This window comes from Ascaphus truei, chromosome 6 (genome assembly GCF_040206685.1).
Source record: "Ascaphus truei isolate aAscTru1 chromosome 6, aAscTru1.hap1, whole genome shotgun sequence".
Taxonomy (NCBI): Eukaryota; Metazoa; Chordata; class Amphibia; order Anura; family Ascaphidae; genus Ascaphus; species Ascaphus truei.
In genome coordinates, this window is record NC_134488.1 from 48733216 (window position 1) to 48759990 (window position 26775).

General features: G+C 49.9%; 2 protein-coding genes across 8 annotated transcripts in view; one reads left to right on the forward strand and one right to left on the reverse strand.

The window, feature by feature from the left end:
• UBE4A (ubiquitination factor E4A) overlaps positions 1 to 12123 on the reverse strand; it is a 32259-nt gene extending 20136 nt beyond the window's left edge. Inside the window, exons 1-5 of one of the 6 annotated variants that reach the window (XM_075604209.1) lie at positions 12009 to 12123; positions 10716 to 10881; positions 8713 to 8889; positions 8026 to 8138; positions 5832 to 5984 (exon numbers count right to left, since the gene is read on the reverse strand). In XM_075604209.1, the coding sequence (XP_075460324.1) occupies positions 5832 to 5984; positions 8026 to 8138; positions 8713 to 8889; positions 10716 to 10836 (564 nt within the window). In that variant the 5' untranslated portion in view covers positions 10837 to 10881; positions 12009 to 12123. The other 5 variants (XM_075604207.1, XM_075604212.1, XM_075604210.1 and 2 more) reach the window with 5 other exon arrangements.
• Positions 12124 to 13186: 1063 nt separating this feature from the next.
• On the forward strand, positions 13187 to 25915 carry LOC142497011 (T-cell surface glycoprotein CD3 gamma chain-like). 2 transcript variants are annotated; one of them, XM_075604219.1, is made up of 5 exons: positions 13187 to 14056; positions 17264 to 17458; positions 21532 to 21663; positions 23560 to 23606; positions 25552 to 25915. In XM_075604219.1, the coding sequence occupies exons 1-5, from the start codon at positions 13987 to 13989 to the stop codon at positions 25615 to 25617; spliced, it is 510 nt and encodes a 169-aa protein (XP_075460334.1). In that variant the 5' UTR covers positions 13187 to 13986; the 3' UTR covers positions 25618 to 25915. The 2 variants fall into 2 exon arrangements, with proteins under 2 accessions (XP_075460334.1, XP_075460335.1); XM_075604220.1 differs by having other exon boundaries at positions 13201 to 14056; positions 23563 to 23606.
• The last annotated feature ends 860 nt before the right edge of the window (positions 25916 to 26775 follow it).

Sequence of the window (26775 nt, forward strand, 5' to 3'; positions counted from 1 at the left end):
TACACCCTAACATCCCGCTGCTAATACCTCTCCCTATACACCCTAACATCCCGCTGCTAATACCTCTCCCTATACACCCTAAAATCCCACTGCTAATACCTCTCCCTATACACCCCAACATCCCGCTGCTAATACCTCACCCTATACACCCTAACACCCCGCTGCTAATACCTCTCCCTATACACCCTAACATCCTGCTGCTAATACCTCTCCCTATACACCCTAACATCCTGCTGCTAATGCCACTCCCTATACACCCTAACATCCCGCTGCTGATACCTCTCCCTATACACCCTAACATCCCGCTGCTAATACCTCTCCCTATACACCCTAACATCCCGCTGCTAATACCTCTCCCTATACACCCTAACATCCCGCTGCTAATACCTCTCCCTATACACCCTAACATCCCGCTGCTAATACCTCTCCCTATACACCCCAACATCCCGCTGCTAATACCTCTCCCTATACACCCTAACATCCCGCTGCTAATACCTCTCCCTATACACCCTAACATCCCGCTGCTAAGACCTCTCCCTATACACCCTAACATCCCGCTGCTAATACCTCTCCCTAACATCCCGCTGCTTATACCTCTCCCTATACACCCTAACATCCCGCTGCTAATACCTCTCCCTATACACCCTAACATCCCGCTGCTAATACCTCTCCCTATACACCCTAACATCCCGCTGCTAATACCTCTCCATATACACCCTAACATCCCGCTGCTAATACCTCTCCCTATACACCCTAACATCCTGCTGCTAATACCTCTCCCTATACATCCCGCTGCTAATACCTCTCCCTATACACCCTAACATCCCGCTGCTAATACCTCTCCCTATACACACCGCTGCTAATACCTCTCCCTATACACCCTAACATCCCGCTGCTAATACCTCTCCCTATACACCCTAACACCCCGCTGCTAATACCTCTCCCTATACACCCTAACATCCCGCTGCTAATACCTCTCACTATACACCCTAACATCCCGCTGCTAATACCTCTCCCTATACACCCTAACATCCCGCTGCTAATACCTCTCCCTATACACCCTAACATCCCGCTGCTAATATCTCTCCCTATACACCCTAACATCCCGCTGCTAATACCTCTCCCTATACACCCTAACATCCCGCTGCTAATATCTCTCCCTATACACCCCAACACCCTGCTGCTAATACCTCTCCCTATACACCCTAACATCCCGCTGCTAATACCTCTCCCTATACACCCTAACATCCTGCTGCTAATACATCTTCCTATACATCCTAACATCCCGCTGCTAATACCTCTCCCTATACACTCTCACATCCCGCTGCTAATACCTCTCCCTATACACCCTAACATCCCGCTGCTAATACCTCTCCCTATACACCCTAACATCCTGCTGCTAATGCCACTCCCTATACACCCTAACATCCCGCTGCTAATACCTCTCCCTATACACCCTAACATCCCGCTGCTAATACCTCTCCCTATACACCCTAACATCCCGCTGCTAATACCTCTCCCTATACACCCTAACACCCTGCTGCTAATATCTCTCCCTATACACCCTAACATCTCGCTGCTATTACCTCTCCCTATACACCCTAACATCCCGCTGCTAATACCTCTCCCTATACACCCTAACATCCTGCTGCTAATACCTCTCCCTATACACCCTAACATCCCACTGCTAATACCTCTCCCTATACACCCCAACACCCTGCTGCTAATACCTCTCCCTATACACCCTAACATCCCGCTGCTAATACCTCTCCCTATACACCCTAACATCCCGCTGCTAATACCTCTCCCTAACATCCCGCTGCTAATACCTCTCCCTATACACCCTAACATCCCGCTGCTAATACCTCTCCCTATACACCCTAACATCCCGCTGCTAATACCTCTCCCTATACACCCTAACATCCTGCTGCTAATACCTCTCCCTATACACCCTGCTGCTAATACCTCTCCCTATACACCCTAACATCCCGCTGCTAATGCCTCTCCCTATACACCCTGCTGCTAATACCTCTCCCTATACACCCTAACATCCCGCTGCTAATACCTCTCCCTACCCACCCTAACACCCCGCTGCTAATACCTCTCCCTATACACCCTGCTGCTAATACCTCTCCCTATACACCCTAACATCCCGCTGCTAATACCTCTCCCTATACACCCTAACATCCCGCTGCTATTACCTCTCCCTATACACCCTAACATCCCGCTGCTAATACCTCTCCCTATACACCCTAACATCCCGCTGCTAATACCTCTCCCTATACACCCCAACACCCCGCTGCCAATACCTCTCCCTATACATCCTGCTGCTAATACCTCTCCCTATACACCCTAACATCCCGCTGCTAATACCTCTCCCTATACACCCTGCTGCTAATACCTATCCCTATACACCCTAACATCCCGCTGCTAATACCTCTCCCTATACACCCTAACATCCCGCTGCTAATACCTCTCCCTATACACCCTAACATCCCGCTGCTAATACCTCTCCCTATACACCCCAACATCCTACGGCTAATACCTCTCCCTATACACCATAACATCCCACTGCTAATACCTCTCCCTAAACACACTAACACCCCGCTGCTAATACCTCTCCCTATACACCCCAACATCCTACGGCTAATACCTCTCCCTATACACCATAACATCCCACTGCTAATACCTCTCCCTATACACCCTGCTGCCAATACCTCTCCCTATACACCCCAAAATCCTACGGCTAATAGCTCTCCCTATACATCCTAACATCCCGCTGCTAATACCTCTCCTTATACACCCTAACACCCCGCTGCTAATACCTCTCCTTATGCACCCTAACATCCCGCTGCTAATACCTCTCCCTATACACCCTAACATCCCGCTGCTAATACGTCTCCTTATACACCCTAACATCCTGCTGCTAATACGTCTCCTTATACACCCTAACACCCCGCTGCTAATACCTCTCCTTATGCACCCTAACATCCCGCTGCTAATACCTCTCCCTATACATCCTAACATCCCGCTGCTAATACCTCTCCTTATACACCCTAACACCCCGCTGCTAATACCTCTCCTTATGCACCCTAACATCCCGCTGCTAATACCTCTCCCTATACACCCTAACACCCCGCTGCTAATACCTCTCCTTATGCACCCTAACATCCCGCTGCTAATACCTCTCCCTATACAACCTAACACCCCGCTGCTAATACCTCTCCCTATACACCCTAACATCCCGCTGCTAATACCTCTCCCTATACACCCTAACATCCCGCTGCTGATACCTCTCCCTATACACCCTAACATCCTGCTGCTAAAACCGCTCTCTATACACCGTAACATCCCACTGCTAATATCTCTCCCTATACACCCTAACATCCCGCTGCTAATACCTCTCCCTATACACCCTAACACCCGCTGCTAATACCTCTCCCTATACACCCTAACATCCTGCTGCTAATACCTCTCCCTATACACCCTAACATCCCGCTGCTAATATCTCTCCCTATACACCCTAACACCCCGCTGCTAATACCTCTCCCTATACACCCTAACATCCTGCTACTAATACCTCTCCCTATACACCCTAACATCCTGCTGCTAATACGTCTCCTTATACACCCTAACACCCCGCTGCTAATACCTCTCCCTATACACTCTAGCATCGCGCTGCCAATACCTCTCCCTATACACCCTAACACCCCACTGCTAATACCTCCCCCTATACACCCTAACATCCTGCTGCTAATACCTCTCCCTATACACCCTAACACCCTGCTGCTAATACCTCTCCCTATACACCCTAACACCCCGCTGCTAATACCTCTCCCTATACACCCTAACATCCCGCTGCTAATACCTCTCCCTATACACCCTAACATCCCGCTGCTAATACCTCTCCCTAACATCCCGCTGCTAATACCTCTCCCTATACACCCTAACATCCCGCTGCTAATACCTCTCCCTATACACCCTAACATCCCGCTGCTAATACCTCTCCCTATACACCCTAACATCCTGCTGCTAATACCTCTCCCTATACACCCGGCTGCTAATACCTCTCCCTATACACCCTAACATCCCGCTGCTAATGCCTCTCCCTATACACCCTGCTGCTAATACCTCTCCCTATACACCCTAACACCCCGCTGCTAATACCTCTCCCTATACACCCTGCTGCTAATACCTCTCCCTATACACCCTAACATCCCGCTGCTAATACCTCTCCCTATACACCCTAACATCCCGCTGCTATTACCTCTCCCTATACACCCTAACATCCCGCTGCTAATACCTCTCCCTATACACCCTAACATCCCGCTGCTAATACCTCTCCCTATACACCCTGCTGCTAATACCTCTCCCTATACACCCTAACATCCCGCTGCTAATACCTCTCCCTATACACCCTAACATCCTGCTGCTAATACCTCTCCCTATACACCCTGCTGCTAATACCTCACCCTATACACCCTAACATCCCGCTGCTATTACCTCTCCCTATACACCCTAACATCCCGCTGCTAATACCTCTCCCTATACACCCTAACACCCCGCTGCTAATACCTCTCCCTATACACCCTAACATCCCGCTGCTAATACCTCTCCCTATACACCCTAACATCCCGCTGCTAATACCTCTCCCTATACACCCCAACACCGCGCTGCCAATACCTCTCCCTATACATCCTGCTGCTAATACCTCTCCCTATACACCCTAACACCCCGCTGCTAATACCTCTCCCTATACACCCTAACATCCCGCTGCTAATACCTCTCCCTATACACCCCAACATCCTACGGCTAATACCTCTCCCTATACACCCTAACACCCCGCTGCCAATACCTCTCCCTATACATCCTGCTGCTAATACCTCTCCCTATACACCCTAACATCCCGCTGCTAATACCTCTCCCTATACACCCTGCTGCTAATACCTCTCCCTATACACCCTAACATCCCGCTGCTAATACCTCTCCCTATACACCCTAACATCCCGCTGCTAATACCTCTCCCTATACACCCTAACATCCCGCTGCTAATACCTCTCCCTATACACCCCAACATCCTACGGCTAATACCTCTCCCTATACACCATAACATCCCACTGCTAATACCTCTCCCTAAACACACTAACACCCCGCTGCTAATACCTCTCCCTATACACCCCAACATCCTACGGCTAATACCTCTCCCTATACACCATAACATCCCACTGCTAATACCTCTCCCTATACACCCTGCTGCCAATACCTCTCCCTATACACCCTAACATCCCGCTGCTAATACCTCTCCCTATACACCCCAAAATCCTACGGCTAATAGCTCTCCCTATACATCCTAACATCCCGCTGCTAATACCTCTCCTTATACACCCTAACACCCCGCTGCTAATACCTCTCCTTATGCACCCTAACATCCCGCTGCTAATACCTCTCCCTATACAACCTAATACCCCGCTGCTAATACGTCTCCTTATACACCATAACATCCCGCTGCTAATACCTCTCCTTATACATCCTGCTGCTAATACCTCTCCCTATACACTCTAGCATCCCGCTGCCAATACCCTGTCCTACACAATAAAATCCTGCTGCTATTATCTCTCCCTATACACCCTAACATCCCGCTGCTAATACCTCTCCCTATACACCCTAACATTGTGCTGCTAACAGGGACGGGGGACAGGGCGGTTAAGTAGGGGGGAGTTATGTAGGATCCGTGGGGGGACGAGGGGGGGGGGGGTTATGTAGGATCCGTGGGGGGACGAGGGGGGGGGGGTTATGTAGGATCCGTAGGGGATGGGGGGTTCAGTGCCCACCTCTTTCTTAGACCTCTGGAAGCAGGAGAAGAGGTACGGGAAGATGTGCTTCTCCCCGGCGTCTCGCTCTGCCGACAGGTTGGGCGATCCCGAGGACGTCATGCAAATCAGGTACCTCCCCGGCTCAGGCAACAGGAGGCGGGTGAACACGGCCTGGAAGGGAGACATAGCAACACCGCTACACCCCCCGGCATCGCCGCCACACCCCCCAGCATCGCTGCCAGCATCGTCGCCACAGCCCCCGGCATAGCCATCAGCAACGTCGCCACAGCCCCCGGCATAGCCGCCAGCAACGTCGCCACAGCCCCCGGCATAGCCGCCAGCAACGTCGCCACAGCCCCCGGCATAGCCGCCAGCAACGTCGCCACAGCCCCCAGCATCGCCGCAACACCCCCCGGCATAGCCGCCAGCAACGTCTCCACAGCCCCCAGCATCGCCGCCACACCCTGCGCCGCCACATACCTCACCCCCACCCAGCAACAGAGCTGCAACACCGGTACACACCCAGCAACACCGGTACACACCCACACACCCAGCAATACCCAGAAACACACCACTACCCAGCAACATTGGTACACACCCAGAACAGAGCTACACACCTCACCACCACACACCTCACCACCACACACACCCAGCAACACAGCTACACACCTCACCCCCACCCAGCAACAGAGCTACACACCCCCACACCCAGCAACACCTCTACACACCCACACACCCAGCAACATCGGTACATACCCAGCAATACCCAGAAACACAGCAAGCAACATTGGTACACACCCAGAACAGAGCTACATACCCAGCAACACCCAGCTACCCACCTCACCCCCACCCAGCAACAGAGCTACACACCCACACATCCAGCAACATCAGTACACACCCAGCAAACGACCGCTACACACCCAGCAATACAGCCAGCAAACACCGCTACACACCCACACACCCAGCAACATCAGTACACACCCAGCAACCGACCGCTACACACCTAGCAATACAGCCGCTACACACCGCTACACACCCACACACCCAGCAACATCAGTACACACCCAGAACAGAGCTACACACCTAGCATCACACAAGGCGCACCACCCTAACCCCCCCCCCCCCTCTCCCAGGCCGGGCACTTATTATCCCTGCCCAGCCAGTCCTGTCCGTCCAGCTCTGACGCCAGCTCCTCCAGGTACACACGCGCAACACAGCTACACACACACGGGCGCAACACAGCTACACACACACGCATGCAACACAGCTACACACACACGGGCGCAACACAGCTACGCGCGCGCGCGCGCAACACAGCTACACACACGCGCGCAACACAGCTACACACACGCGCGCAACACAGCTACACACACGCGCGCAACACAGCTACACACACGCGCGCAACACAGCTAGACACACGCGCAACACAGCTAGACACACACACGCGCAACACAGCTACACACACACACGCGCAACACAGCTACACACACACACACGCGCAACACAGCTACACACACACACACGCGCAACACAGCTACACACACACACGCGCAACACAGCTACACACACGCGCGCGCTACACACGCGCGCTACACACAGCCACACGCTACACACACAGCCACACACAGACCTACACACACACACACACACACACACACAGAGCTACACACACACACACAGAGCTACACACACACACACACACAGAGCTACACACACACACCTACACACACACACACACACACACACACACCTACACACACACACCTACACACACAGCTACACACACGCACACAGCTACACACACGCACACAGCTACACACACGCACACAGCTACACACACGCACACAGCTACACACACACAGAGCTACACACACACACACAGAGCTACACACACACACACACACAGAGCTACACACACACACCTACACACACACACACACACACACACACACCTACACACACACACCTACACACACAGCTACACACACGCACACAGCTACACACACGCACACAGCTACACACACGCACACAGCTACACACACGCACACAGCTACACACACACAGCTACACCCCCACTGCCCTCTCTTCCAGGCCGGGCACCTGTTCTATGTTATCCATGTCCAGCCAGTCCTGTCCATCCAGCTCAGACACCAGCTCCTCCAGACACACACACACAAACACACAAACACACACCCTCTCCCAGGCCGGGCACCTGTTCTACGTTATCCATGTCCAGCCAGTCCTGTCCATCCAGCTCCGACGCCAGCTCCTCCAGGTACACACAGCGCAGGGGAATGCCATTCCCACTCTTCATAGTGGGGTCGCCTAGGGCACAACAAGACACACACAATCCCACTTCAGAGACAGGAACCACTGGGGGGAGGTGATCCAGGGGACAGAGATAGGGAACAACTGAAAGGTTAGAGTGTAAGCTCTTCGGGGCAGGGACTTCTTTTCCTATTGCTTATTCCCATTGTGTAATAATATCACGTGTATTGTACAGCGCTGTGTCCCGGGGTGGCACTATATACATAAAGAGACACACACACACACTGCTCTGTTTACCTCTGGCATACTCAGGTGGATCACACACTCACTGTTCACTAACCCATGCACACTCAGAATGATCACACACTCACTGTTCACTAACCCATGCACACTCAGAATGATCGCACACTCACTGCTCTGTTTACCCCTAGCATACTCAGGAGGATCGTACACTCACTGCTCTGTTTAACCCTGGCATACTCAGGAGGATCGCACACTCACTGCTCACTAACCCATGCACACTCAGAATGATCGCACACTCACTGCCCTGTTTACCCCTGGCACACTCAGAATGATCGCACACTCACTGCCCTGTTTACACCTGGCATACTCAGGAGGATCACACACTCACTGTTGTCCAGTGTGAGCAGGAAGATTCTCTGGATCATGTGGTTGATGTTGAGTTGCTCACAGATCTCCTGTTGGGAGCGGAACGAGCGGCTGATCTCCGCCAATGAGTCGTCGCAATCGTCCAGACTTTCCGACACGCTATTGTCCGACTCATCCTGGCTCTCCCCTGCGTCCTCTCCTGGGAGGGAACATGCGGTCAGATTACAATGCTGGCGAATCCCTCAGGTGTCTTTAACCTCCAACAATACCTACTGCTCATGTCTCACGGAGACCGTCCCATCTAGGACCCTCCAACAAAACCTACTGCTCATGTCTCTCACAGAGACCGTCAAATCTAGGGCCATCCAAAAATACCTACTGCTCATGTCACACCGAGACCGTTCCATCTAGGGCCATCCAACAATACCTACTGCTCATGTCTCACACATAGACCGTCCCATCTAGGGCCACCCAACAATACCTACTGCTCATGTCTCTCACAGAGACCGTCAAATCTAGGGCCATCCAAAAATACCTACTGCTCATGTCACAAGGAGACCGTTCCATCTAGGGCCATCCAACAATACCTACTGCTCATGTCTCACACAGAGACCGTCCCATCTAGGGCCACCCAACAATACCTACTGCTCATGTCACACAGGGACCGTTGCATCTAGGAACACCCAACAATACCTACTGCTCATGTCTCACACAGAGACCATCCCATCTAGGACCTCCGACAATACCTACTGCTCATGTCTCACACAGAGACCATCCCATCTAGGGCCACCCAACAATACCTACTGCTCATGTCTCTCACAGAGACCGTCAAATCTAGGGCCATCCAACAAAACCTACTGCTCATGTCTCCCGCAGAGACCGTCCCATCTAGGGCCACCCAACAATACCTACTGCTCATGTCTCACACAGGGACCGCCCTATCTAGGGCCACCCAACAATACCTACTGCTCATGTCTCTCACAGAGACCGTCCCATCTAGTGCCACCCAACAATACCTACTGCTCATGACTCTAACAGAGACCGTCCCATCTAGGGCCACCCAACAATACCTACTGCTCACAGAGACCGTCCCATCTAGGGCCATCCAAAAATACCTACTGCTCATGTCACACAGAGACCGTTCCATCTAGCTCAATCCAACAATACCTACTGCTCATGTCTCACACAGAGACCGTCCCATCTAGAGCCATCCAACAATACCTACTGCTCATGTCTCTCACAGAGACCGTCCCATCTAGGACCTCAGACAATACCTACTGCTCATGTCTCTCACAGAGACCGTCCCATCTAGGGCCACCCAACAATACCTACTGCTCATGTCTCACACAGGGACCGTCCCATCTAGGACCTCCGACAATACCTACTGCTCATGTCTCACACAGGGACCGTCCCATCTAGGGCCTCCGACAATACCTACTGCTCATGTCTCTCACAGAGACCGTCCCATCTAGGACCTCCGACAATACCTACTGCTCATGACTCTCACAGAGACCATCCAGCAGTGACATGTTTAAAGGGGTCAGACCTGCCTAGGACTAAAGTTACCCCAGTGGCAAGTCTCGTAGGCTAAAAGCAGCCAGCTAACACCATAAAATAAAATAATAAGTTTAAATACATGTTTTAACCTGTAACATTTTTATGGTAAACAAAAGATTGATTAAAAAAAACAATCTTTATGTAATGTCTTGTGATGATTTGACTGTTCCAGTCCTCAAAGCCCCATGTAAATGGGTCTCTCTATTGTTATAGTCTGAAAAGGAGTTACACAACCGTCATTTGTTAGACACAAGTAGTCGTTTATCAGCAGCTTGGGGGGGTCCCTGGGAGCTGGGGTGTGTTGGTTGGAGCCCCATGATCTTCGAAGGTATCTGTGGCTCTCGTTCATATTAAATATTTGGTCCTAGGAGAACGGCCCCTTTACTCAGAGCCTGTGCAAGTCTCCCATACTATACAGAGAGGGGCCTCATCGCGGGAAGTGTGAACCCCCCCAATCCCTTCCCTCACCCGTCTGCTGCCTGAGCTGCTCCTTCTGCACGGCCACGAATTCCCGCGCCTCAGCCAGAGACCCGAACAGCGCGGCGAACGGGTTAGCGGAGATGCTGTTGTTGTTCTCTTGGTCAGTCATTTCACACCGCAGGTGCGTCCCATACAGGAGGGGGCCGAGAAACGCCTGACAGGGGTCAAAAACAAGACAGGGGTTAAACCCGGTGACGGAGAGGTCGCACGAAGAGCCCACAGTGAGGTGCGTCCACTGACGCCGATCCCAACCAACCCAGCTCCCAAAAGCTCGTCAGGATTTTCCCAACTAGAGATGTCTTTGCCTAAATAAACCTTTTTTTTATCGAACATTACGTCCGGCACTTTACTGTCCGTGTTTGCTGCGCACCGCCTCTCGTTTTCATGATAGATAGCAGGTAGCGGGATTCTGCAGCGTGCTCACGTATGGATGTGGCCCGTGTATCCTGCCCATGCACACGTATGGATGTGGTCCGTGTTTCCTGCCCGAGCTCACATATGGACGTGACCCGTGTATCCTGCCCATGCTCACGTATGGATGTGACCCGTGTATCCTGCCCGTGCTCACGTATGGATATGACCCGTGTTTCCTGCCCGTGCTCACGAATGGATGTGACCTGTGTAACCTGCCTGTGCTCACGTATGGATGTGATCCGTGTATCCTGCCGTGCTCACGTATGGATGTGACCTGTGTAACCTGCCTGTGCTCACGTATGGATGTGATCCGTGTATCCTGCCGTGCTCACGTATGGATGTGACCCGTGTATCCTGCCCGTGCTCACGTATGGGTGTGAAACTTGGGCCTTAAATACAAAGATAAATCGGACGCTTTAGTCAAGGCAAATAAGTATGGAGAGATGCATGCTGCGTACTACCCTGTGAGACAGGAAAGAGACTGATTGGGTTTGAAACCAAACAAAAGTCTGTGACATCACACGGGGAAGAAATTAAAATGGTGGTGGGCCAGACACAGCGCAATATAGGTATATGTGAGTGGTGCCAAAATGTGATGGCAGCTGCATAGCACTATGCATACATTATACATCACGAGACACACACACACAGACACACACAGACAGACAGACACACACACACACAGAGACAGACACACAGAGACAGACACACAGAGACAGACACACAGAGACAGACACACAGAGACACACACACACACACACACACACACACACACACACACACACACACACACACACACACACACACACACACACACACACACACACACACACACACTCTCTCTCTCTCTCTCTCTCTCTGACTCACTCTTCCTGGGTCTCCGCTGTCTCCTGCACTTCCGCTTCCGCCCTCTCCTGGTAACGGCTGGTGAAGTCACCGGAAGTGGCGCGCGGGAAGCGTGTCACGTGCCAGGTTTGTTTACCTGCGGAAAGAAAGTGACAGCTATATGGAGTGACGTCATGTGACACGCAGTGACAGAGTAACACAATGTAACAGAACGTGACAGTAACACAATGTGACAGTAACACAATGTGACAGTAACACAGAGTGACAAAGAGTGATACAATGTGACAGTGACACAGAGTAACACAATCTGACAGTGACACATGGTAACACAATCTGACAGTGACAGAGTAACACAATCTGACAGTGACAGAGTGATACAATGTGACAGTGACACAGAGTGACAGTGACACAGAGTGACAGTGACACAGAGTAACAATGTGACAGTGACACAGTAACACAATGTGACAGTGACACAGAGTAACACATTGTGACAGTGACACAGAGTAACACCATGTGACAGTAACACATTATGACAGTGACACAATGTGACAGTGACACAGATAACACAATGTGACAGTAACAAAGAGTAACACAATGTGACAGTAACAAAGAGTAACACATTGTGACAGTGACACAGAGTAACACATAGTGACAGCGACACAGAGTAACACAATGTGACAGTAACACAGTAACACATCGTGACAGTGACACAGAGTAACACATTGTGACAGTGACACAGAGTAACACAATGTGACAGTAACACATTGTGACAGTTACACAGAATGATACGAAAGTGAAGCAAATTGATGGTTCCTTTAGCTGATTGGCTCTTTTATAAACAAATTGGACAAATATACATATTTTTACATCATTTTTCTAAACCTTGAACATTTCCATAGTAAGCGAATGCCGGGTTTTATACCATCTATTCCTCGTGTTTTGGGAATCAGACTCTTTTTCTGTCCTCAAAACTAGAACTAAATTGTTCTCTTTGTTTAGTTCTTTGAAAGTGATTGCGCAGGATCAGACACCCCAACCCCCCGGGGCCCCCAGCCACAGAGGGAACACTGTTGGCAGCATCGGAATTACTCCACATTCTCTCCTGTGAACAGCGCCAGTGTCGGGGGTAAGAAGTGGAGCGGGTCATGGTTTGCGATTAATGCTGTCAACAAAACAGCAGACTGGGGTGGAGACTTCCTTACACACAATAGATCCTTTCAAACACACAACAGATCCTTCCATACACAAAACAGATCCTTTCATTCACACAACAGATCACGGCCAGCTGCGGCCACGTCTGCTAAACTCCACGGAAACGGCCAGCTTTGGCCACATCTGGGGCCATGTCTGCTAAACTCCACGGAAACTGCCAGCTTTGGCCACGTCTGCTAAACTTCACGAAAACCTCAAACATTAGCAGAACTCTGTGAGGCGTTTCCGCGGATGTCTTTTCTGGAGGTTTTGTTTACAGGACGTTGGGTGCCGGGCACCCTGATGTTTCCTATAAGGTTTACCTGTGGCATGTTACCATATCAAGTGGAGACTGTGCGCACGGTGCCGTCACAGTAAGATCCTGCCCTGCAGAGCTTACAATCTAATTTTAGTGCGATAAACATATCCTTCTCGTGCTGGGGGAAACCGTACAGATTATTCAAGTGGATGGGTAGTAAAGAGTCTTCCCGCTCGGGGGGGTCTCCTGGCAAGGAGAGCGGACACTGCTATTCGTATTCACCCACTTCAGAGGCAGTATTTCAGCCCTAGGTATGGGGGACAGCCTGGGAGCACATGGCGGTACGTAGGAGGATGTGCTGATTGGGGGTGTACGAGCGATGCTTATCCATATGGGTATTTAAACTCACCCCTCGCTCTCTCTCACGTGTGAGTCTCAAAACCATAAGACAAAACCCACAGTAGCTTCCTGTACTCGGTGAGCAGGCAGCGGAGGCGAGAGAGAGCTCAGCACGCCAATACCATCTGACAAGCAACAAGCCCATGAAGTATGGAGTATCCTGAATCCATCCTGTGGGTCCTTCTGCTCAGCGCTGGCCTGATGCCCACACATGCGAAAGGTACAGGGGGCCATAACTCTCAGGGGCAAATCTCATAGACATTCAGAGAGTCTCAGTGTTCCCCAAACTGTTCTTCTGCTGTGTAAGGAAAAGGGACAGTTACCATGTGGTATATGAGTGTAGGGCACAGAGACAGAAGGATGTGGGGTGAGTGGAAGAGAGAAGGGACAGTCACAGAGAGAGGGGACAGTCACAAAGAGAGGGGACAATCACAGAGAGAAGGGACAGTCACAGAGAGGGGACAGTCACAGAGAGAAGGGACAGTCTCAGAGAGAGGGGACAGTCACAGAGAGAGGGGACAGTCAAGGGAGAAGGGACAGTCACAGAGAGAAGGGACAGTCAGAGAGGGGACAGTCACAGAGAGAAGGGACAGTCATAGAAAGGGGACAGTCACAGAGAGAAGGGTCAGTCACAGATAGAGGGGACAGTCACAGTTAGAGAGATGGTACAGTCACAGTTAGAGATAAGGGACAGTCACTGTTAGAGAGATGGGACAGTCACAGTTAGAGAGATGGGACAATCACAGAGAGACTGCCCCACGACGTCCTGGCATGTTATAACGGCCTGCAGTCTCTGGGCCTGTGACATACTGGCTATATCATGCAGTAAATTCTCAGGTTCTAGGAGGACATAGCGGTTACACATGATCTCTACAGCAAGCAATCAAGTGGTTCACATCCGGTACTCAGAGTAAAACATAATTGCGTCCCCTTAGTCCCCAATGAGACTGACCCTGTAACTCCCAGCTCTGGTCTCTTGTGTCCGGCAGTAGGACTGACCCTGTAACTCCCAGCTCTGGTCTCTTGTGTCCGGCAGTAGGACTGACCCTGTAACTCCCAGCTCTGGTCTCTTGTGTCCGGCAGTAGGACTGACCCTGTAACTCCCAGCTCTGGTCTCTTGTGTCCGGCAGTAAGACTGACCCTGTAACTCCCAGCTCTGGTCTCTTGTGTCCGGCAGTGGGACTGACCCTGTAACACCCAGCTCTAGTTTGTGTCCGGCAGTAGGACTTACCCTGTAACTCCCAGCTCTGGTCTCTTGTGTCCGGCAGTAGGACTGACCCTGTAACTCCCAGCTCTGGTCTCTTGTGTCCGGCAGTAGGACTGACCCTGTAACTCCCAGCTCTGGTCTCTTGTGTCCGGCAGTAGGACTGACCCTGTAACTCCCAGCTCTGGTCTCTTGTGTCCGGCAGTAGGACTGACCCTGTAACTCCCAGCTCTGGTCTCTTGTGTCTGGCAGTAGGACTGACCCTGTAACTCCCAGCTCTGGTCTCTTGTGTCCGGCAGTAGGACTGACCCTGTAACTCCCAGCTCTGGTCTCTTGTGTCCGGCAGTAGGACTGACCCTGTAACACCCAGCTCTGGTCTCTTGTGTCCGGCAGTAGGACTGACCCTGTAACTCCCAGCTCTGGTCTCTTGTGCCCAGCAGTGGGACTGACCCTGTAACTCCCAGCTCTGGTCTCTTGTGTCCGGCAGTAGGACTGACCCTGTAACTCCCAGCTCTGGTCTCTTGTGCCCAGCAGTGGGACTGACCCTGTAACTCCCAGCTCTGGTCTCTTGTGCCCGGCAGTAGGACTGCCCTGTAACTCCCAGCTCTGGTCTCTTGTGTCCGGCAGTAGGACTGACCCTGTAACACCCAGCTCTGGTCTCTTGTGTCCGGCAGTAGGACTGACCCTGTAACTCCCAGCTCTGGTCTCTTGTGTTCAGCAGTGGGACTGACCATGTAACGCCCAAGTCTGGTCTCTTGTGTCCAGCAGTAGGACTGACCCTGTAACTCCCACCTCTGGTCTCTTGTGTCCGGCAGTAAGACTGACCCTGTAACTCCCACCTCTGATCTCTTGTGTCCGGCAGTAGGACTGACCCTGTAACTCCCAGCTCTGGTCTCTTGTGCCCAGCAGTGGGACTGACCCTGTAACTCCCAGCTCTGGTCTCTTGTGCCCAGCAGTGGGACTGACCCTGTAACTCCCAGCTCTGGTCTCTTGTGTCCGGCAGTGGGACTGACCCTGTAACTCCCAGCTCTGGTCTCTTGTGTCCGGCAGTAGGACTGACCCTGTAACTCCCAGCTCTGGTCTCTTGTGTCCGGCAGTAGGACTGACCCTGTAACTCCCAGCTCTGGTCTCTTGTGTCCAGCAGTGGGACTGACCATGTAACTTCCAGCTCTGGTCTCTTGTGTCCAGCAGTGGGACTGACCCTGTAACTCCCAGCTCTGGTCTCTTGTGTCCGGCAGTAGGACTGACCCTGTAACTCCCAGCTCTGGTCTCTTGTGTCCGGCAGTAGGACTGACCCTGTAACACCCAGCTCTGTTCTCTTGTGTCCGGCAGTAGGACTGACCCTGTAACTCCCAGCTCTGGTCTCTTGTGTCCAGCAGTGGGACTGACCATTTAACTCCCAGGTCTGGTCCTTGTGTCCGGCAGTAGGACTGACCCTGTAACTCCCACCTCTGGTCTCTTGTGTCCGGTAGTAAGACTGACCCTGTAACTCCCACCTCTGGTCTCTTGTGTCCGGCAGTAGGACTGACCCTGTAACTCCCAGCTCTGGTCTCTTGTGCCCAGCAGTGGGACTGACCCTGTAACTCCCAGCTCTGGTCTCTTGTGCCCAGCAGTGGGACTGACCCTGTAACTCCCAGCTCTGGTTTCTTGTGTCCAGCAGTGGGACTGACCATGTAACTCCCAGCTCTGGTCTCTTGTGTCCGGCAGTGGGACTGACCCTGTAACTCCCAGCTCTGGTCTCTTGTGTCCGGCAGTAGGACTGACCCTGTAACTCCCAGCTCTGGTCTCTTGTGTCCGGCAGTAGGACTGACCCTGTAACTCCCAGCTCTGGTCTCTTGTGTCCAGCAGTGGGACTGACCCTGTAACTCCCAGCTCTGGTCTCTTGTGCCCAGCAGTGGGACTGACCCTGTAACTCCCAGCTCTGGTCTCTTGTGCCCAGCAGTGGGACTGACCCTGTAACTCCCAGCTCTGGTCTCTTGTGTCCGGCAGTAGGACTGACCCTGTAACACCCAGCTCTGGTCTCTTGTGTCCGGCAGTAGGACTGACCCTGTAACTCCCAGCTCTGGTCTCTTGTGTCCAGCAGTGGGACTGACCCTGTAACTCCCAGCTCTGGTCTCTTGTGCCCAGCAGTAGGACTGACCCTGTAACTCCCAGCTCGGGTCTCTTGTGTCCGGCAGTGGGACTGACCCTGTAACTCCCAGCTCTGGTCTCTTGTGCCCACAGTGGATGTTTCGGATAAGAATGGGAAGCTCACTCTGAGCTGCGGCGATCTCAAAGCCATGACCTGGCATAAAGGAGTCTGGGAGCTGGTGGGTGAGAACAGTACGCTGGACCTGGGCTCGGTGTGGAATGACCCGCGCGGACACTACTCCTGCAAAGGGGACAAAGCTGAAAAACATATTTACGTGTTTGTGAGAAGTGAGTCTGCGCCCGAACATTACTTTGATTTCACTGGCTCTTCCCGACTAGGAGCGGAGGCATGGCAGGTCTCGGGGGTGGGACCCAAGTGCATCTCTCTCACACTCTCTTCCTCTCACACTCTCTTCCTCTCCCACACTCTCCCTATCACACACTCTCCCTATCTCACACTCTCCCTATCACACACTCCCCTCTCACACTCCCCTCTCACACTCTCACATTCTATCTCACATACTCTCTCTCACACACTCTCCCTCTCACACATTCGCCCTCTGACACACTCTCCCTTTCACACTTTCACTCACACTCTTTCTCCCTCACCCTCCCTTTCTCGCTGACCCTCCCTCACACCCTCGCTGACCCTCACTCTCTCGCTGACCCTCTCTCTCCCTCACCCTCCCTCTCTCACTGACCCTCTCTCTCTCCCTCACACTCCCTCTCTCGCTGACCCTCTCTCCCTCACCCTCCATCTCTCGCTGACCCTCTCTCTCTCCCTCATCCCCCTCTTTCACTGACCCCCTTTCTCTCTCTCCCACAACCTCTCTCTCCTTCACCCTTCCTCTCTCTCCCTCTCCCTCCCTCTCACTGATCCTATTTCTCTCCCTCACCCTCCCTCTCTCACTGACCCTCTCTCTCCCACACCCTCCCTCTCTCACTGACCCGCTCCCTCACCCTCCCTCTCTCACTGACCCTCTCTTTCCTTCACCCTCCCTCTCTCGTTGACCCTCTCTCTCTCACCCTCCCTCACTCTCTCGCTGACCCTCTCTTTCCTTCACCCTCCCTCTCTCACTGACCCTCTCTTTCCTTCACCCTCCCTCTCCCACTGACCCTCTCCCTCACTCTCTCGCTGACCCTCTCTCTCCCTCATCCTCCCTCTCCCACTGACGCTCTCCCTCACCCTTCCTCTCTCGCTGACCCTCTCTCTCCCTCTCCCACACCCTCCCTCTTGCTGACCCTCTCTCTCTTCTTCACCCTCACCCTCCCTCTCTCGCTGACCCTCTCTTTCACCCTCTCTCACCCTCCCTCACTCTCTCGCTGACCCTCTCTCCCTCACCCTCCCTCTCCCACTGACCCTCTCCCTCACTCTCTCGCTGACCCTCTCTCTCCCTCATCCTCCCTCTCCCACTGACGCTCTCCCTCACCCTTCCTCTCTCACTGACCCTCTCTCTCCCTCTCCCACACCCTCCCTCTTGCTGACCCTCTCTCTCTTCTTCACCCTCTCCCTCCCTCTCTTGCTGACCCTCTTTCTCTCCCACACCCTCCCTATCCCACTGACCCTCTCCCTCACCCTCCCTCTCTCGCTGACCCTCTCTCGCCCTCACCCTCCCTCTCTCCCTCACCCTCCCTCTCTCACTGACCCTCTCTCCCTCACCCTCCCTCTCTCGCTGACCCTCTCTCCCACACCCTCCCTCTCTCACTGACCCTCTCCCTCACCCTCCCTCTCTCACTGATCCTCTATCTCCCTCACACTCCCTCTCTCGCTGACCCACACCCTCTCTCTCTCGCTGACCCTATCTCTCCCACATCCTCCCTCCCTCTCTGACCTCTCTCTCCCTCCCTCTCTCTCCATCTCCCCCTGATCCTCCCTCTCTCACTGACCCTGTCTCTCCCTCACCCTCCCTCTCACTGACCCTCTCTCTTACCTTCCCTTTCTCACTGACCCTCTCTCTCACCCTCCCTCTCTCACTGACCCTCTCTCTCCCTCGCCATCCCTCTCTCTCCCTCACCCTCCCTCTCTCGCAGACCCTCTCCCACTCCCTCGCTCTCTCCCTCACCCTCCCTCTCTGACACTCTCTCTCTCCCTCACACTCCCTCTCTCGCTGACCCTCCCTCTCCCTCACTTGCTGACCCTCTCTCTTCATCTCCCACTCTCCCTCTCATTGACCCTCTGTCACGGGAGACCAATGCTTTTAACACAAAAATACCCAGACCCTTTGATTGAGCAAAGCGAGATATAAAATAAATTGTGATTTATTTACAGAATGAACATACACAGCTTGATTTACAAAATACTACGAAAATACACTTAGTTATGATGTTAAATCTGGTTACAGGAAAGATCTTAGATGGAATCTCAGGTGAATCTTTTTACAGCATGTTGAATCTACCTCCTGACTGGCTGCACTGACTTTTAAAAGCTCACAAGTCCTATCTTTACACTGTGCAACCAATCGCGGCGTGGGAACAAAACATCCCACCTATTGGCAAGGTTCGCCCATACTTCAGGAAGCCTGGCAGAGGCTTCAAGGTATGCCACGGGCATGTGCGAACTTCGGCCCTAAGCCACTTAGCATACCTAGCCAAGCCCATTTCCCTGGTGACAGGTTGTCTACCTGCCCCCTGACACCTGGACATCTGTCAGGGACAAACTGTTTACCTCTCCCCCTCCCCACTTGACACCTTACTTGGCTAATTATTTTGAGCTACGGCCTGTTTCCAGACACAGGGGAACCGAATCAGCAGGGTGACTTAGAAGCCAGAGTCTAAATTATGCATTGCTTACTCACTGGATTTCCTGCCATGCATTTTAAAGCATAGTACTCACACTTTAAGTGTTACCTCCTGTTCTGGATGCCTGAAGGAAAAATCCCCTTATGTCTATAATGTTAAAACAGTTAAACTAAGGTAACTTTAATTTATCAATTTTTTATAAGGCTTTGAAATAATTGCGTGATAACCTTTTTAATGGTTTTACCCCAGCAGCGCTCACCTAAAAAACTCAATGCTCCAGGACGTTCCTAGCCAAAGTTACCTCATTGCTTATGTGCTACGCAAAAGGCTGCTGACTTTTAAAACTTTTTTCCTTTCTGCGGTTGGCAGTGAAACACTGTGACAATGCTTATAACTGATACATAACTGGGGAAGACATATACAATGTAACTCCGGGTATTGATGTGGTCCCCTTATGCCTAGCGGGACACCCACAGACAATTCTAACACATTTACAGGCTTGCAGCCAGTAGTGGGCTGCAGAGCTGACACTTCACATTTACCCCATATGACTGAGGGGAACTCTGTTACATGGCTTATACATGTGGTCCCCTTATACCTAGCGGGACACACACAGACCATTCTAACACAATTACAGGGTTGCAGCCATTAGTGGGCTGCAGAGCTGACACTTTACATTTACCCACTATGACTCAGGGGAACCCTGTTACATGGCTTATACAGCTGATACATAGCATTACTCTTGCTTCCTTATCCCTGGGGGGAGAGACACAGGCATTTTGAATACATTTGCAGTATTACCACTCTTGCTGGGTTGCAGAGCTGACACTCTACAATTCCCAATCTGGCTTAGGGGCACCCAGCCGGGCATAATACCTTTATTTATTGGCCTTGGTACCCCCTTACCGTCACCCCCTCCCTCCCTCGCTGACCCTCTCTCCCTCACCCTAAAAAAACCCACAAAAATAGGGGCACATGGAAAGAAACAAAGGCCCAAGTTAATACACAATAATTTTATATATTAAAAATGGGGAACAAATAACACTAATATAAAAATGGATCTAATTGATCCTAAAGTTCAAAACACACACAGGGGATCAAGTTCCGTTTTCAAAACCTAATGACAAGAGAGTTCCCTGTTGTTAAATGAGAAGGGTCCAGAAATAGTTGGTAAAGCTGAAACTCGCACTCTCTCCCGTCAGTATCCTCATGGTGTGTTAGGGCTGCAGCTACCGGATGTCCGTCGTCACGGATGTCGCGTCGCTGCGTTGACGTCATCACTACGCGTTTCGTGTCTGATTGACACTTCTTCAGGGGGTTAGTCATGTGATCCCCTGCTAGTGTTTAAATACCTAAGCTGGCAAGTATTTAACCAATGGGAATCAAAACCGGGACATACACACAGACCTTCCAATGACCCGCTCCCTCTCTCTCCCTCTCATTGACCCTCCCTCCCTTTCTCGCTGACCCTCTCTCTCCCTCCCCCTCCCTCTCTCACGGACCCTTCCTCCCTCTCTCGCTGACCCTCTCTCTCCCTCCCCCTCCCTCTCTCGCTGACCCGCTCCCCCTCCCTCTCTCATGGACCCTTCCTCCCTCTGTCGCTGACCCTCTCTCTCCCTTAGTGTGTCAGAACTGCATAGAGTTAGACCTCGGAACGATCACTGGCTTCATCGTGGCGGATGTCATTATGATTGTTCTTATCGCCGTGGCAGTATACTGTATATCCGGCTCAGAAACGCGCAGACCTGCCCGAGGTGAGGGGACATGCATGGGTACATGTGGTGTGATTGTGAGGCATGGTGAGGAACACGTGAAACGTGGCATGTACTGAGGAACATGTGGAACGTACATGTGCTGTTGGATATGTGGAACATGGCATGTGCTGAGGGCCACTTGGAATGCTGCATGTTCTGAGGGACACGTGGAATGTGGCATGTGCTGAGGGATGCATGGAATGCTGCATGTTCTGAGGGACACGTGGAATGTGGCATGTGCTGAGGGATGCATGGAATGGTGTATGTACTGAGATACACAGGAACATGGCATGTGCTGAGGGAGTGTACAGCCTTTCATGCACTGGTACATATGACAGCCAGGTGTCTGTATGTGAGGGGGACACATCTTATTTGCGTGTCCTGCTTTGTGTGTATATTATGTCAGCGCCCGGGTTATATTATGTCAACGGGCGGGTTATATTATGTCAGCGGGTGGGTTATATTATGTCAGCGCGTGGGTTATATTATGTCAGCGGGCGGGTTATATTATGTCAGCGGGCGGGTTATATTATGTCAGCGGGCGGGTTATATTATGTCAGCGCCCGGGTTATATTATGTCAGCGGGCGGGTTATATTATGTCAGCGCGCGGGTTATATTATGTCAGCGCGCGGGTTATATTATGTCAGCGGGCGGGTTATATTGTATGTCTTTATTTATATAGCGCCAAAAGTGTACTCAGCGCTTCACAAAGAATACAGTACAGGGAATTATAATTATACAATAAGTGCAGCAAAATCAGACAATAGGAAAGCAAATCCCTGCCCCGAAGAGCTTACACTCTAAGGGGTATGATGGGAAACTTACAGAGACAGCAAGTGCTGTAGATGGCAATGCTTGGTCACAATGGGTGGTGGGAGTGACTGAGTGTGGGACTATAGCCTTGAGTGCAGGCTATTGGGATGCTTGATTTGTGCGGTGAGATTTAAGGCTGGTCAGTATTAAATGAAAAGGTTAACACCATTTACAGGGGAAGAGATGGCAGGGAGTCATGAGTGAGAGCAGGTGTATATGTCTGAGTTCAGGCTATGGGTAGACCCCAGCAGTGGGAATGAGTAGATAGAGGGTGTGAATAGAGGATTTGTGTAGGTGTTTTTTGTATGCGGGGTATAGAAGTTGTTGGGAGAGAGGTGTATAAATAATGGTGCAGTGGGGAAGTTGGAGAGAACAGAGACATTCACAAAGGAGTGAGGAAACAGTAAACAGAAAAAGCAGTAGGGAGAGTTCCAAGGTACTGGGGGATAGAAAGAGTACAAATAATCACAGATGTTAAAAGTGAATGTCTCACAGTGGCAAAGTTGTAATGCAGGGTCCAGATCTTCATCCAATCTTCACCTCCAATTTCAACTCCAAAACTACCTCTTGTAGACACTTAAGATGTGACTCTTTTGATGTTACACAGCCATATGGCTCACAGCCAAGTTACACTGACTTAAGTACCCTAATCACATGCATTTAACTAACACATAAGGGAGGAGTTTGCCTAATCAACTCAGACATACCAAATAGTTAGATTATCAATTCTCTCTCAATTGATTGGAGTCAGCATACAGCACACAGACACATACCAGTTTGAAGAAATTAATCAGAATATTAGTCCAGATATTCAGAATACATCCACGATTAAAGATAAAGAAAGAAAACATCCAGCGATGATTCACTCCATGATTCATAATGTTATGTCAGCGCGCGGTTTATATTATGTCAGCGGGCGGGTTATATTATGTCAGCGCGCGGGTTATATTCGGGGTTTGTGTCACATTTCAGGATCTGTTGTAAATCTCCTATAATTACTCTATAGATCCGCTATATTTACTCCCCTGTAGATAGATCCCCTATAAATGCCACGTATGTCTCATAGAATTATTTCTTCCCAGCAGCTTCTGACAAACAGAATCTGATCTCAAACGAGCAACTTTACCAGGTGAGTACTGAGCAGCTTCACAAGGTGTTATAGGGAGGTTATATGGGGTAATAGAAGGAGTTATAGGGAGCAGTTATATGGGGTAATAGAAGTTTTAGGGAGAGGTTAAAAGGGGGAATAGGAGTTATAATAACACACAGAGTTATTATAACACTCATAGAGATATAATAACAGGCAGAGATATAATAACACGCAGAGAGATATAATAACAGGCAGAGAGATATAATAACACGCAGAGAGATATAATAACGCGCAGAGAGATATAATAACGCGCAGAGCGATATAATTACACGCAGAGAGATATAATAATGCGCAGAGATATAATCACACTCTGAGAAATATAATAACACGCAAAGATATAATAACACGCAGAGAGATATAATAACACGCAGAGAGATATAATAACGCGCAGAGAGATATAATAACAATCAGAGATATAATAACACGCAGAGAGATATAATAACACGCAGAGAGATATAATAACGCGCAGAGAGATATAATAACGCGCAGAGAGATATAATAACACGCAGAGATATAATAACACGCAGAGAGATATAATAACACGCAGAGATATAATAACACGCAGAGAGATATAATAACACGCATAGATATAATAACACGCAGAGATATAATAACACGCAGAGAGATATAATAACACGCAGAGAGATATAATAACACGCAGAGAGATATAATAACACGCAGAGATATAATAACACGCAGAGAGATATAATAACACGCAGAGAGATGTAATATCACGCAGAGAGATATAATAACACGCAGAGATATAATAACACGCAGAGAGATATAATAACACGCAGAGATATAATAACACGCAGAGAGATATAATAACACACATAGATATAATAACACGCAGAGATATAATAACACGCAGAGAGATATAATAACACGCAGAGAGATGTAATATCACGCAGAGAGATATAATAACACGCAGAGATATAATAACACGCAGAGAGATATAATAACACGCAGAGAGATGTAATATCACGCAGAGAGATATAATAACACGCAGAGATATAATAACACGCAGAGAGATATAATAACACGCAGAGATATAATAACACGCAGAGATATAATAACACTCAGAGAGATATAATAACACTCAGAGAGATATAATAACACGCAGAGAGATATAATAACACGCAGAGATATAATAACACGCAGAGATATAATAACACACAGAGATATAATAACACGCAGAGAGATATAATAACACGCAGAGAGATATAATAACACGCAGAGAGATATAATAACACGCAGAGATATAATAACACGCAGAGATATAATAACAATCAGAGATATAATAACACGCTGAGAGATATAATAACGCGCTGAGAGATATAATAACGCGCAGAGAGATATAATAACGTGCAGAGCAATATAATAATGCGCAGAGAGATATAATAACATGCAGAGAAATATAATAACACGCAGAGAGATATAATAACACGCAGAGAGATATAATAACACGCAGAGGGATCTAATAATAATACGCAGAGATATAATAACACGCAGACATAATAACACGCAGAGCGATATAATAACACGCAGAGAGATATAATAACACGCAGAGAGATATATTAACACGCAGAGGGATATAATAACACGCAGAGAGATATAATAACACGCAGAGATATAATAACACGCAGAGATATAATAACACGCAGAGATATAATAACACGCAGAGATATAATAACACGCAGAGATATAATAACACGCAGAGATATAATAACACGCAGAGATATAATAACACGCAGAGAGATATAATAACACGCAGAGATATAATAACATGCAGAGCGATGCTTTTCAGGTCTCCGTGTCAGCTCAGGGCTTAAGCTGAGTACATCACAGCCCCCTGTAGCACTGCAGGGGTTAATGTAACAGGTGCTGATTCAGGATCCGTCACCCTTTTTCTCGCCCAACTCAGCCCCTTGGGGAGCGGCAGGACGGGGCGTACAGCCAGCTCACCACCAAGGCTGCCCGCAGAAAATGACCCGCAGTGTGACGCAGAGGGAGGGGCCAAGACAGGGTCAAAGGGCATTAAACTGCCCCAACCCAAAAACTGCCAGTTCCATTTATTTTGTGTGGGTTCATGTATGTGTCACAGTGTGTCGCCGCGATGATGTCATGCAGCCCGTTACTTGGTACAGTGATGTCAGTGAGCCTGTGTTGCCTGCGTACTCGGAGTGATAACATCACTGAGCTTCCTAACATTCAGAAATGATGTCATTGCATTGCACAGGGGTTATATCATATGGGAGAAAAAAGAACCCAGTCTTCCAGCACTCAATCACAACAAATGTATTATTGTAAATGTAAAATACTTTATTGATAACCATGAATAAAAAATAGGGTGTTAAAACGTAATTAAATGGTATATTTCAACAGCACGTGACTGTATCCTTGATAACCCACTTAAGGCTAGGTGGGTAGATGTGGTAAGATCCCTAATAGATACTCGGGATCAGACGCTATAAGTTATAGCTACCTAAAGGTATAGGAAAAGAGCCTATGAGAGCCCACCAAAAGGACAGTCTCAATGTGAGTGTATCTAGGCGGATGATACGCATTCAATTGATACACTAATGATGTATATATTATGTGGCATAGTATGCGATAGGTTAGACCTATATGATGTCTGCCCCTGATAAAGGTTGCACTGGTTGCTACATAAATTCACCAGCGCTGTCAGAGCTAAGTCTATAGTAAAGACATATATTGCCCACACTGTGGAAATAGGTGCAGACTAATAGGCAGACACTCATGTAAGGGATATAGTTGTCGGCATAGATAGAATTACCAGAACACCAATACTGCAAACAGATGTTTGATGTAGACACACCATTAATAGCACTGGTAATACAGTGGTGTTTATAGAGGTATTGTAAGCCAATTAGGCACACCCTCACTTAGGCTCTTTTCCTATACCTTTAGGTAGCTATAACTTATAGCGTCTGATCCCGAGTATCTATTAGGGATCTTACCACATCTACCCACCTAGCCTTAGGTGGGTTATCAAGGATACAGTCACGTGCTGTTGAAATATACCATTTAATTACGTTTTAACACCCTATTTTTTATTCATGGTTATCAATAAAGTATTTTAAATTTACAATAATACATTTGTTGTGATTGAGTGCTGGAAGACTGG